Raw genomic sequence first — 13,313 nt, forward strand, 5'->3', positions numbered from 1 at the left:
AGCAAATCTCAACGGCCTCCTCTATAATCCCCCTAGAGATTATGTCCATCCCGAGAGGAGAGGCGGCAAAGCAGGCTAAGACAGCACTAGGCCTCGCTGGGGTCACTTTGCCAGGCAGGGGTAGTTTAAAGTTGAACAGCAAGGCCAGAGCTGCCCCCAGCCCCGCCTCCTTCTTGCCCCAGCCACCTCCTTCATCATACTAGTCTGTTTCCACACACTCTCCTCTTTGCACAGTGAAATAAGGCCTGGCGAAGGATCTAGGGCTCCCTGAGTCTCCCAAGGACCGCTCTGGGTGTCCGGACAGGCAAAAACAACCTTAAAGTCCAACCTGGCAGTAAGTCTGACCTGGCAGTGGCACCCTAACCCCCCTCCCAAGTTGCTCTGTTCTCAAGGCCCACAAGGAACCCTGAGGGAGAAGCAACCGATTGGGATTGGTGCTGGCATCAGGGCCTGGGTCCTAGTTTAGTAGAGCTCCCCCCCAACACAAAAATAAACAGGCAGAGAGGCAATCTGGCCAGGTTCCCAAACTCCCGTGGTTCCATGAACCCCTAGTCTTTAAAGAGGCACACCCCAAGACACCAGGCCTCACTTCTGCCCTGGCGACTGGCTCAGGCTGCCTTGACAGACCCTGCCAAAGGAACCCTCCTCAGCTCTGGCACCCCTTTCTCCAACCTAAAGGCCAGCTCCGGCCAAGATAGTCCATCTGGCTATGCCCCCAGTCCAACCCTTTCTGGGCCCTGGCCGGGCGGACTTCACTCACCTCTTCACAGGGCGATCCAGAAATCCTCATCCGAGAACATGGCCAGAGCCCGGGCCGCTCCCCGACCTCCAACCGCCAGAGCGATCACAGCCGCCCCCCGCACGGGGGGGCTTACGGGGGCCAAGAACGGTAAATCCAGGTCGGAGAGGCCACCCTCCCTCCCCAAAAAAAGCAAGAAGCCGAAGAGGGGTTCTCTGCCTCGAGTTCCAGCAGTTTAGGTTTCCATGGACAGCCCCAGGGCGGCGAATCCCGAGCGGACACAAAGAGAGCACCGGTGGCTTTGATCTTGGGCGAGCAGGCTCCGCATCCGCGTAGCCGGGCGGCCTCTCAGTCCTAGGGCAGGGCCAGCGCCCCGGCCGCCCGCGCTGGGCTCGGGCGGAACGTCGAGGCTCTCCAGATGGAACGTCGAGGCGCCTCCCCAGCAGCCCGGAAGGAATGCCGCGCCGCCCTGCGCCGGGCCCGGATGGAACGTGAGACCCTCGCAGGAGCGCCGAGCCCCTCTCCCCGCCCGGGCCGGCGCCCCGGGGCCGCGCGAGCTACGGCGACGCGGAGCCGGCGGGGCCGCGGGGCTGAACCTGACACACACCCAGCGCCGGGCTCCTCGACCCCGAGCGCTCGCCCTCGGCGGCTTCGAGCCCCCCACCTTCTGCTCCCCCCCGGGGAAGGGAGGAGGGTAGGTGGGCGAGGAAGAGGAAGGGGCGGGCGGTGCGAGTCCTCTGCCCGCTCCCCTCCGGCCGCTCCAGGCCCTGCGCTCGCCTCCCTTCCCCTCTGGCCTCGGGAGCTGCCCCGCCCCCGGCCTGGCCGGCTCTGATCGGCGGCACCCCCTCGACCCCCGACTGGCTGTGATCGCGGGGGGCCTAGAGGTGCATGGCTCAACCCCGGCTCCCGGCGCCGGGGGGTCAGGAAACTGAGCGGAAAGTGGGGAACGAGGCAGCCATTTGCAACCGGAGAGGAAAGTAGTGCAGCGCGGCGCCGCTCCGCCTCCCCCCCTCCGCCTCCTGTTCGGCCGGTAGGGTGGTTCCTGCGAAGGGGCTATTTCCTGGCCCGAGATCTCGGCAGCGGTCGTGAAGATTCAGGAAGCCTCCGGCGCGAGATCCTGGGGGGGCCTTTTGCCTGGGGAACCCCACTCGAGAAGGGGAGAAAGGAGAAGACGCGGCCCTATTTTGTGTTGGAGCGGAGCGGCGGAGGGAGACGGCCCTCTCGGAGGAAAGGCTGTGACTCTGCAGTTCTACGCACACGCTGCGGGATCCCTCCGCCGGGGATTAACCCTGACTGCGCCGGGCCGGCCACCGTGCAGACACGTGGGAATGAAGCCCCCTTCCTCTTTGCCCCGACCCTGCAACTGCCTTCTTGACCGCCCGGCTTGTGAAACTAGGACTTCGGCCACTTTCTAATTCTGTTCCCTGGGAGTTATCGGCCCCTGAAACTCCAGCTGCCCCCTTGCCTTGGCTAGGGGCAGTCTTTCCCGGGAGGGGGATGGAAGAAGAGCCAGGAGATTGGCCGCTGCTCTGCATCCTGGGAACTGGAGTCCGCAAATGGAGAAAGTGAGGCACGGCGCCTGGCGCTGCAAAGGGTGGGTTCTCGCCACGTTCGGGGGCCCAAAGGAAAGCGGGACGAGCCCCTGGTCGTTCCTTCTGGTTCTCAAACCCCAAAGAAGACTGTCAGTGCCCCCACAATCACCACACACACCTTCCCCAACATAACATTAAATGTAGAGTTTGCCTCCCTAACCCCAGTCTTTTTCTCCGGATCTTCAGGGCCTGTGTCCCTTTTTAGTAAACAGAGGGGATGTACTGCTACCTGGTCGGAATACTGTTACCCTAGACAAGATCCCAAAACACTGCTTGCAGACACCCCCCCACCCCCGTCAAGTCTGGATGAGAAGGGATTGGAATGTCTTTTCTGCATTAGCTGTACCCAGGGATGGACAGGAGGAGACAAATTAACCATGTGCTAGATACTTTATATATTCTTAGTTATTCCTCGCCCTGAGTGTGAATTACATGGAATTATGTCTGTGTTACAGATGACGAGATTGAGGCTAAAATAGGTAAACTTGCCCAAGAAACCACATGTGGTGAGAACTTGAGCTATGATTCAAACCAATGGCCATGTTTTTCCTAGGATTTAAGGAAGATGTGGAGAAAGGCAGGCAAGATCAGGCGTAGGGCTGGTTTTGTGGGAAAAGGTTTACAGTGCTGTTCAATGGAACTTTCTGCAGTGATGGAAATGCACTATATCCACGCTATGTAATATAACTTAGCCACATGCAGCTATTGAGCACTTTGAAAAGTAGATGGTGCAACTGAGGAACTTTTTATTTAATTTTAATACTCAAACTTAAATAGCCGCATGTGACTTGTGGCTTCCATGTTGGACAGTGCAGGAGACCTAAATCCCTACTGGCCAGGGTCGTAGGAGGGATCGGGACTAGGTGTGCTCTGTGCTGGCCACACGACATCATGTACCCTGCACTGACCATTCAGGTCTATTTCAGCAAAGAAGTCCAGCAGTGACCCCACACCTGTCCTAGCTATAGTGACATGAGTAAACCAAGAGACAGAAGTTGGAAAATGGAAGGACCCCCTGCTGTCTATATGCAGAGGCAGGGAGGCAGACCCTCACTAGAATGACCTCCAATAACATGATAGCCACCATTTCTTAAGGGTTTATTATGTATGAGGAACTCTGCGGAGCATGTCATATATCACCTCAATTTAATTTTCACCTCAACCATATGAAGTTTTAACTATACTTCAAAGCGAGAAACTGAGGCACAGAGAAGTTAAGTGATTGCCCAAGGCCACACAGCTAAGTGGAAGAGTTAACTATTCCAACCCAGCCATTAACCACTATTCTCTACTGCTATCAGGCCTTGAGATTGCTTCATATACTTCTAGAAAACCTGAGACATTTGTGAGTCTATCCCAGACCTCACAGAAATGGCAGCAGTAGGGTAGTTACCTGTAATGAGCATTCCAGGTCAGATGTGCAAAAGGACCTAATTTTAACATAAGGAGAGAAAGTAGTGACAACCATCAAGAGACTCCTAAGCCACTAAGATTGCTCTTGGAGTATGCTCCTTCCAGTAGCTCTTATTTCTTTTTAGATTCTGGATCAGAGATGCAAAATCAGGTGGCAGGACTTTTGAAAACTAGCCTGACAAACCGTCATCCTCAATTGTAAGCCTAACTAGCCTAGAGTCAGGCATTAACAAGGTCATAGCTAAAAATCACACCAAATTTTGTCCCATCCTCCCCAACTAAGTGCATTGACAGGGTACCTCAGGTTCCCCCAGTTGGCAGAAGTCTGTGCCCTCCCTGTGAAGGATATCATTCATGTAACCCTTTTAAGTCCTTGGGGGAGGTATTAGCTCAGTTTGCCCCTAGGGCTGTGGAGGCAGCAGGAAAAGTAGGGGCAGATAGAACCAAACCTTCCTAGCTGAAATATCCATCCTCCCACTGAGGTGGTGGGTCAATAAGAAAGGGCAGAGGCAATAGCCTTTGACACTTAAAAAGAGTAGCATGAGGGGCTGGCCCCATGGCCGAGTGGTTAAGTTCGCGCACTCTGCTGCAGGCGGCCCAGTGTTTTGTTGGTTCGAATCCTGGGCACGAACATGGCACTGCTCATCAGACCACGCTGAGGCAGCGTCCCACATGCCACAACTAGAAGGACCCACAACAAAGAATATACAACTAGGTACCAGGGGGCTTTGGGGAGAAAAAGGAAAAAAATAAAATCTTTAAAAAAAAAAAAAAAAAGAGTAGCATGACTCCAAAGGTGTGAAAGATATGAAAAAGTGACCAAAGGCATAAAAAGAGCAAAGAACATCCATTTTCATGAAAGACACTAGGGACCTGAGGGGGTGGGGGGATTGATACACACCAGGAGCATTATTTCTCACTCTACTCAACTCTCTTAGAAAGCCAAAATCTTCACAACACTTTAGTCCTTGCCTCTACCTTCCTTCCCAATTCGTACATCATTAGGAATGAGGGCTCCCCCTGCCTCCTCCCCAAATCCTACCCTCTCTCTGAGTTCCAGCGAATGCCAAGGCCCCAGGAGGGAAGCTAGGTCAGCATGTGGCAGCTGGCCACTAGAGGGTAGTGTTTCTGTAGTTAAGGGGATCTGGAGAGCCTATAAACCTGGATGGGAGTGGCAGCCAACTGGTACTTGAATAGGGAGAACCCAGTGGAAAAGAAAGGTGGGAAAGACAAGTAGTAAGTCTCAGGGTAATGGTCCTGAATGGGTGGGGAGTAAGGAAGAAGAACGAAGTAGGAACAAAGAATTAGCTCTGATTCTCCACCAAAGACCATAGTCATCACTCCTTGGAAAAGGAGATATTGGCCCTGAGCTCTCCCCAGATACACAGAAGTCAAGGACAAAAAGATTTCTCAGTTTATTTGCATATATACATGGTCACCCCAGGGAGCCAGCTCCACTTCAGGAGTCCCCAGCAACCTTCACCCAGTCAATACCCAAAACCAACATAGGAGACTGGGTCCCAAATAAGCAATTCCCAGGACTCATATCCCAACTCTGCAAGTTATAACAACTCATTTAGCAAAAACAGAGGACTAGAGGCCAGTGCCCATGAGACATCCTTGCCCCTTTGTAAACATTGACAACCAGGCCACTGGAGCCTGGGGAAAGTGTGCAAATATGAGGGTACCACACTGTGTGCCCAGAGGGCCAGGGACACAGCTGGCCACCGTACCAGTGAAGTTCTGAGGGCCTGCCCCCACTGGAGCCTGGCAAGTGCCAGGGGCAGAATCAAGGCAGCTACCCCACGCCCGAGGGTTCACATGAGCTGGCAGCGACGCTCTTGCCCGTAGGAATTCTCCACCCGGGCAATCTCCTGGATGACTTTGGTGAATATGCCTTGAGTCAGCTGCAAGGGATAGGGATTCAGGGCAAAAAGTTAGTTCACTGCCAATACCACCCAGCTCTGAGGCAAATACCCAACTCCCTCACCATCCCCACCACTAAGCAGTGCCATAAGAAAAACACTGCTACCCCCACCACCTTCCTAATCTTCAGGCCCAGCACCTGATTCTCTCGGGCAGATGACTCCATAAATGTCGCACCCCAGGACTCTGCCAGTTTCTTCCCTTCATCTGCCTGGACCTCCCTAGAAGCAAATTTGGGATGTGAAGATGGAGGATAGCAATGTCTCCATGATCTCTGTAAAATCTTTATAGGATCTAGACTTCCTGTGACCCATCTCACTTCCAAGGTTTGGGAGGAGGGGTGGGGGAGGAGAAAATATAGGAAAACAAAGGAGCCTAGGACTGAGGCTTAAAATATGAAATTATAACTTTTGCAATAGAAAGGTTATATTGTCTTAACCTTCATGGTAGAAAGAGAAGCAATGAACTTGTTCAAATCAGTGGCAGGGCCAGGACTAGAGCCTGACTGATTCCTAGTCTGGCTCACTTTCCTTCACCTTGAGCTGCAGAGATTTCCATACCTGTATGGAGAGAGATCTGCCTTGTTCCCCACTAGCACCACTGGCAGCCTGTGAGGAAACAGCAGTTACTACACAATCCTCTCCCATTTCCCATGGACCCCAACCTCCTTCACATCAGGGCTGGAAAACTCCCCATCAGACTAGACAGGATCTATGTCTCGGCCTCCTCTCTAACTTGGACTCATACTCCCCTCTGCCCTCTCCCATCCCCTCATGTCCACACTATGTCTCTATCCCCTAGGGCCACTTACCGGGTTTTCCCATGGCCTTCATGTAGCTTTTGGTACAGACTCTCAATGACTTGGAAGCTTTAAATACAAGAAATAGAGCTATAACCTTATTCTGGAACAGCCCTCAGATCCTCCCAAGTCCCCACTCACAACCTTGGTCACTTACCTGTGCAAAGAAGTGACAGAATACACAAGCACATAACCATGGACCCCAATGATGAATGAATAGGGCAGAATGCTGTACTCATCCTGACAAGAAATAGAAACATCGGTACCAAGATCCACAACACTCAGATGGCAAAGGGTGGTGGGCTGCATCCTGGGGACCCTCCCTGGGGGCACTGCCTACTCCAGTCACTTCTATTCAACAAGTATTTATAGGGTAGCTCCAATGAGCTGCACACTACTAGCTGCTAAAATGCTTTTCTTTTAATACTACTTTATAGATAAGCCACAGAGGCTACCAGACTTCATCTCCCAGAACTGAACTGCCAAATTTAGATACCCTACCCCAAACTAGTACCTGCCCTGCTGTGTCCACCAGGTGTAGGTGAAACTCATCTTTGCCAAGAGTCACTATCTTGCTGTAGGCTGAAAAGAAAAGAAAACTTGACTGTGAGGTGCCTTGTAGGGCTAGCAATGTATGCCCCATACTTTCTTAACCCTGGGGGTGACAGAGATGGACCAGGTCCAGGCAGCTCTCCAGGAAACTGGAGAGACAATGTTAGGGTTCTGATTGTGTACATCTACACCATCCTGGACTCAGTATCTTGCAAGGTCCACACTCTACCTCCACTCATTGAACAGGATTGCTAGAGAAGACATTAGACTTAATGTCTAATTAAATCAGCTCCTTGGCACCAGGAAAATCCCAAATTATGGAGTTGGTCGGGCACCCAAACCCTCCCTGTCCCACCCCTAGGGGAGAATTCTACTCACTATTCTCCACCGTAGGATCATAGCCTTCCAGGAACTCGCCCTCCACAAACTGATGTGCCAAAGATGTCTTCCCTGTGGGAAGCAGTGGTAGTTGTATCCAAATCAACCATCCGTATTCACATCCTCTGTCCTTTCGGGCTGTGGCCCAGGACTAAAGCGGACCCCAAATTAGCACCCTAGTCTGTGAGTGCCCCATGCAATGCTTTCCCTTAGCCTCCCTCACCCTCTTTTCCCGCTGGGTCTGTGCACCTTGGCCACCGGATGCATTCAGCAGCGCCGCAGGAAGACTTTCCCGCCGCCTTTCCCTATCCTACCCCTGGGAAGATCCGGACTTATCTAGGATCAAGTCGGCCCCGCACCGGGACACCCACACAGACCGCGCCCCCGTCATCAAATCCTGACCCCACCCCCACCCCCCAGAGTAACGCTGGGGACCACTCTGATGTTCCTGCAGCCAAACCCACATTAACCCTTACATGCTCCGGCTTCCTGCAGCTCTCCACACACTACCACCACCCCAGCCTTTCCTCCTCCATCCTTCATCCGCGCTCTACACCCCCGTTCTAACGATGCCTCCATTCCTCCCTGGGTCGCATTCCCGCGGGAGTGCGCCTCCTCTGGCCACAAAGCAGCGGTGCGTCTGTGCTCTCCCCGAGGCGGAGACTCACCTACAGAGCGGTATCCGAGGATGACCACCTTCCTGTAACGAACTAGCGGCATGGCAGGAGCCGGCCCCGAGGGGCTTGCAAAACTGCGGGCTGAGAGAACCCTAAGAAGAGGAGGTCAGAGTGTAGGCAGGCGCGCAAACCGGCACAGAAAAGTCTCTCACCCCTAAGCTGCCAGGGGCAAGCCAGAGGGAAACCAAAACAAGCGCCGCGCCCGGAGCTGGCCACGTGATCATAACACAGCAAGACTAACGCGAGGGAGCCGGCCGCCGGGGGAACTACAGTGCCGCGCCGCTCCGGGCTCCGCCCTCCAGGCCGCTCGCCATTGGTCAATTAGAAAGGATAAGGGCGGGGCTGCCAGCAGGAGGGAAGGGTGGGCCTCACGTGGAGCGGGAGAACCAGCAGTTGCGCATGCGTAGACTAGAGCCGGTTCATTCATAAAGAAACAGAAAGGAACCCGGGGTCCTAGAGGTGTTGGCGTATTTGCAATCTAGCAGAAGTGGCTGCGAAGAGTCTGGACGGAAAATACTGGTTCTGGCTGGGCTGGAATTTCTGACTCTAGGCCTCCGTTTTGCAACGTCTCTGGGGTCCTTGGATGGGGGGGGGTGGGGGAAAGGCCAAAGTTCCAATATATTCCCTGTGCATGCCCCAGCCTTCAGCCTCAGATCTTTTATTGTCAGATTTTCAGTCTTCCAGAATCCAACTTCGGAACTGCAATTCTTCTTCTTGGGAAAATTGTTAGAATTTGGGGCCAGATCGTCTGAGGTTTCATTGTCATCATCATCATAATCAACGCATTCGTTTATTCAAGAAATATTTATTAAGCATACACTACATATTGCAGGCGTTGCTCTAGCTTTGGGGATAGAACGATGAATGGGACAGACAAGGTCTCTGCACTCAAGAAACTTAAAACTTAGTGGGAAGAGACAAACATATAAACAAGGAAATACGAGATAATATTAAATGCTATAAAAGACTGTGTGATAAGAAATAGCGATTTTAGGGGCTGGCCCTGTGGCCGAGTGGTTAAGTTCACGCGCTCTGCTGCAAGTGGCCCAGTGTTTCGTTGGTTCGAATCCTGGGCGTGGACATGGCACTGCTCATCAGACCACGCTGAGGCAGCGTCCCACATGCCACAACTAGAAGGACCCACAACAAAGAATATACAACTATGTACTGGGGGGCTTTGGGGAGAAAATGGGAAAAAATAAAATCTTTAAAAAAGAAAGAAAGAACGATTTTAGATTAGTGATACTTTCTGTCAAAGGAAGCCCCATTTAAACTAAGGTCTGAATGACAATAAGGAGCCAGCTAGCAGAAGATTCCGTTAGTGCTATGGTGCTAAGATGGAAATAAATTTTGTTAAATTCCAGAAGAGAGAGAGAAAGAAGAAAAGTCCAGTTAGCCTAAAATAGATGAAGTCTGAGAAGATGGCAGGGGCCAGGCCATGTAAAGGAGTTTGGGCTAATTCTAAGTACCAAGAAAGCTGTTAGCAATGTTTAAGTTGGGGCATAATATGATCTGAACTATGTTTCCAACAGATCTCCCTGGCTGTGGAGAATGGATTGTGGTTGAGGGGACAGGAGCAAGACGGAAAGCGGGGAGATCAGCTGGAAGACTGTTACTTGTAGTCCAAGTGAGAGGTGAGGATGGCTTGACTAGAGCAGTAGAGATGAATGAAGTAGAGAATTCAGGATATGTTTTGGTTTTTTTTTTCCCTTTTTCTCCCAAAGCCCCCCGGTACATAGTTGTGTATTTTTTAGTTGTGGGTCCTTCTAGTTGTGGCATGTGTGATGCCACCTCAGCATGGCTTGTTGAGTGGTGCCATGTCTGCGCCCAGGATTTGAACTGGCGAAACCCTGGGCCACCGAAGCAGAGTGCACAAACTTAACCACTCGGCCACAGGGCTGGCCCCCCTGGATATGTTTTGAGGCTGAGGTCAAGCTGACTTGCTGAAGGACTAGGTGTAGGAAGTGAGGGAGGGGAAAAGAGGAAAGAAAACGCCTAGATTTATAGAGTTCTACTTTGTGACAGATGCACATCACTGTTATCTCGTCTAAAATTCACACCAGCTCTAAGGTTGATAATTGGTATTGCTCATTCATTTGTCAACAAATATTTTTCAAACAACCATCATGTCCCAGGCACCCTTCTAGGTGCTGGGAACAGAGCAGCAAGCAACATAGAGAAGGTCTTTGCCCAGAAGGAGCAAATATTCTTTTGAGAGAAGACCAACAATCTACAGGTAAATAATAAATAAGTTACAATAAAAAAGTAATAACTGCAATGGAGGGGAAAAAAGCACAAGATCTTAATGGGCTAGCATGTAACTTGGAGTGTGGTACTACTCTTTTTTTATATGATATCTTAGAAAACCTGAGGAGGTGACATTTGTGCCTGAGCCTTGAATGATGGGTAGCTCTCATCGTCCTTGTCTTACAGATATGGAAACAGACTTAGTCATACAGGTAGCGCACGGAAGTTGCACTGAAGGATAGAACAAAGAACTTGATTCAATTAAATTCAATCAAAATTTATTCATCTTCTACTATGTGCTAGGCACTCTTTCTATGTGTTGCACACTAGGGATATAAAGATAAATAAGAGATGCCTCGGGCATTGTTTAGTGAGCCAATCTATAAGACCTGTGCATCTCAGGACCAAGATATTTGTTTATTAAATATCCATCACCTTGGGGCTGGCCCCATGGCCGAGTGGTTAAGTTCGTGCGCTCCACTGCAGGCGGCCCAGTGTTTCGTTGGTTCGAATCCTGGGCGCAGACATGGCACTGCTCATCAGACCACGCTGAGGCAGCGTCCCACATGCCACAACTAGAAGGACCCACAACGAAGAATATACAACGCTGTACCGGGGGGCTTTGGGGAGAAAAAGGGAAAAAAATTTTAAAAAATCTAAAAAAAAAAAAAAAAAAATCGATCACCTTAAAAAGTAATGGATAGGGGCCGGCCCTGTGGCATAGTGGCTAAGTTCAGTGCACTCCTCTTCAGCAGCCCGGGTTTGCCGTTTTGGATGCTGGACAAGGACCTATACCACTTATCAGCCATATCTAGGTGGCGACCCACATACAAAATAGAGGAAGACTGGCACAAACGTTAGCTCAGGGCTAATCTTCCTCAAGCAAAAAAAGAGGAAGATTGGCAATGAATGTTAGCTCAGGGCTAATCTTCCTCACCACCACCACCAAAAACAAAAGATAATAAGAGATGCCTTTTAGGCTGTTTGTCTTTCCAGATTAACTCTCCACTTTTTTCCACTTAGATTTGTGTCCAGGAGGCAGACCTTGCCCTCTGGATCCCAGTGGGGTTCAGCCAAAGGGAAGCATTCACAGAAGACCAGATGGAGGGAGGAGCATGCCTGTGTCCCCACTGAAGGTCACCACACCTCTCAAGGCATTCCTTCCCATACACACTGCTCTCTTGTCCTGTTTTCAGTAGTTCTCTCTCCTCACCCTTCAGGCCCATGGTGGTAACATCCCCTCTGATACTTACCTTGGGGTACTGCTCTACCCCTTGTGGTTTCCCTATACCCTGCCCACACCTTCATAAATAGTCTCTTTAGTAAATTACCCTCAGATTATCTTGTTTTCTATCAGGAAGATAGCAAAAGGGCTAAGACAAAAGGCTTTCTCAGGGCCAGGCCTGGTGACCTGGTGGTTAAGTTCAGCATACTCTGCTTCAGTTGCCTAAGTTCACTTCCCATGTGTGGACCTACACTGCTCTGTTAATGGCCATACTGTGCTGGTGGCCCACATACTAAAAAATAGAGGAAGATTGGCAGGGATGTTAGCTCAGGGTGAATCTTCCTCAGCAAAAAAAAAGGCTTTCTCCTCTTGCAGTTTCTTTCTTTTTATACAGGAAGAGACCTCACAGCATATTTTCACCTATATCTCCTTGAGCAAGACTGTATCACATGGCCATCTCTAGCTGCAAGGGAGCCTAGATATTAGCATTTTCTTTTCTACATTCTATAGTAAAGGAAGGCAAAAGAGAAGATGGGTGGTTAAGTTCCTGCACTCCTCTTTGGCCCAAGGTTTGTGGGTTCAGATCCCAGGCACAGACCTACATATTGCTCATCCAGCCATGCTCTGGTGGTGTCCCACATACAAAATAGAGAAAGATTGGCAACAGATGTTTGCTCAGGGCCAATCTTCCTCACCAAAAACAAAAAGAAGAAGAAGAAGAATTAGAAGAATTTGACCTTTATTCAGCACCCCAGAGTTCTCAAAATATACCACTAGTAATATGTAAGATGATTTAGCTAATACACAAACTTAAAAAAAGTTTTTGTTATGTAATCTTTAATGGGTGGTAGGAAAAGCAATAGCCAAAATGCCAAAACTATGACTTCACAAATATTCTTGCTTAGAAGAGGCTAAAGTTGGTACTCAGAAAAGCCAGTAGAATTAGAGAAAAATGTTGAAAAATTATATGGGTGGAAAGGGACTAGAGACCTAGTCACGAAAACAGTACAAAGTTTGGGATGCACTGTAATAAGCTGTTTCCTCGGTGGGGGTATTGAGAGGAAGGTAGTACCCTGAGGAGAGCCATGCTTTGTAAGGATCACACTGGGGGCCCCATGGCAGATGGTGTATCGGGAGAGGTTGGGGCTGGAAGCAGGAAGCCCTATTAGGAAGCCAGTACCCAGGAGAGTAGTGACAGAGAGGGTGGTGAGGACTCATACACAGGGCACTACAGATACAGGTGATGACCTGGTTAAAGGGGATGGAGTAAAGGAAGATGGCAATTCCATTTATCCAATTAGAGGACATGAGAAGAACAGGAATTTTTTTTTAAAAGATTTTATTTTTTTCCTTTTTCTCCCCAAAGCCCCCAGTACATAGTTGTATATTCTTTGTTGTGGGTCCTTCTAGTTGTGGCATGTGGGATACTGCCTCAGCATGGCTTGATGAGCAGTGCCATGTCCACGCCCAGGATTCGAATGGGCAAAACCCTGGGCTGTTGAAGTGGAGCACGTAAACTTAACTACCTGGCCACCGGGCAGGCCCCCTACACCTACTCTTGACTTCTGCTAGCTTGGAGTGTGATAAGCACCAACCCATTTCAGGAAAATGGGAAGTACTTAGCTCTTCTCAGGGGACCTTGCTCAATCGAGGGACCACAACCAGCAACTTACAAAATAATTGAATCATAACCTGTTAGAGCTGGAGGACCCTGATGATCATCTGGTAGAGCTGTTGCCAAACTCGAGCATACATCAGAGTCACC

At 50.4% G+C, this 13,313-nt stretch overlaps 2 protein-coding genes across 3 annotated transcripts in view; both read right to left on the reverse strand.

Annotated features, from left to right (window-relative positions):
• Positions 1–898, reverse strand: part of KMT2D (lysine methyltransferase 2D) — a 38,520-nt gene extending 37,622 nt beyond the window's left edge. The window contains 1 exon segment of the mRNA XM_070619543.1: positions 761–898. The gene's annotated coding sequence lies outside the window, so the exon portion shown is untranslated.
• Positions 899–5,146: 4,248 nt separating this feature from the next.
• On the reverse strand, positions 5,147–8,369 carry RHEBL1 (RHEB like 1). 2 transcript variants are annotated; one of them, XM_008522051.2, is made up of 8 exons: positions 8,068–8,369; positions 7,400–7,471; positions 6,984–7,051; positions 6,627–6,709; positions 6,482–6,538; positions 6,231–6,278; positions 5,810–5,891; positions 5,147–5,651 (listed from the first exon to the last, which is right to left on the reverse strand). In XM_008522051.2, exons 1-8 carry the CDS (start codon positions 8,117–8,119, stop codon positions 5,562–5,564), a joined length of 552 nt encoding a protein of 183 aa, XP_008520273.1. In that variant the 5' UTR covers positions 8,120–8,369; the 3' UTR covers positions 5,147–5,561. The 2 variants fall into 2 exon arrangements, with proteins under 2 accessions (XP_008520273.1, XP_070478258.1); XM_070622157.1 differs by lacking the exon at positions 8,068–8,369 and adding an exon at positions 7,876–8,030.
• Positions 8,370–13,313: the final 4,944 nt, after the last annotated feature.

The sequence above is a fragment of the Equus przewalskii genome, chromosome 5 (assembly GCF_037783145.1).
Source record: "Equus przewalskii isolate Varuska chromosome 5, EquPr2, whole genome shotgun sequence".
NCBI lineage: Eukaryota > Metazoa > Chordata > Mammalia > Perissodactyla > Equidae > Equus > Equus przewalskii.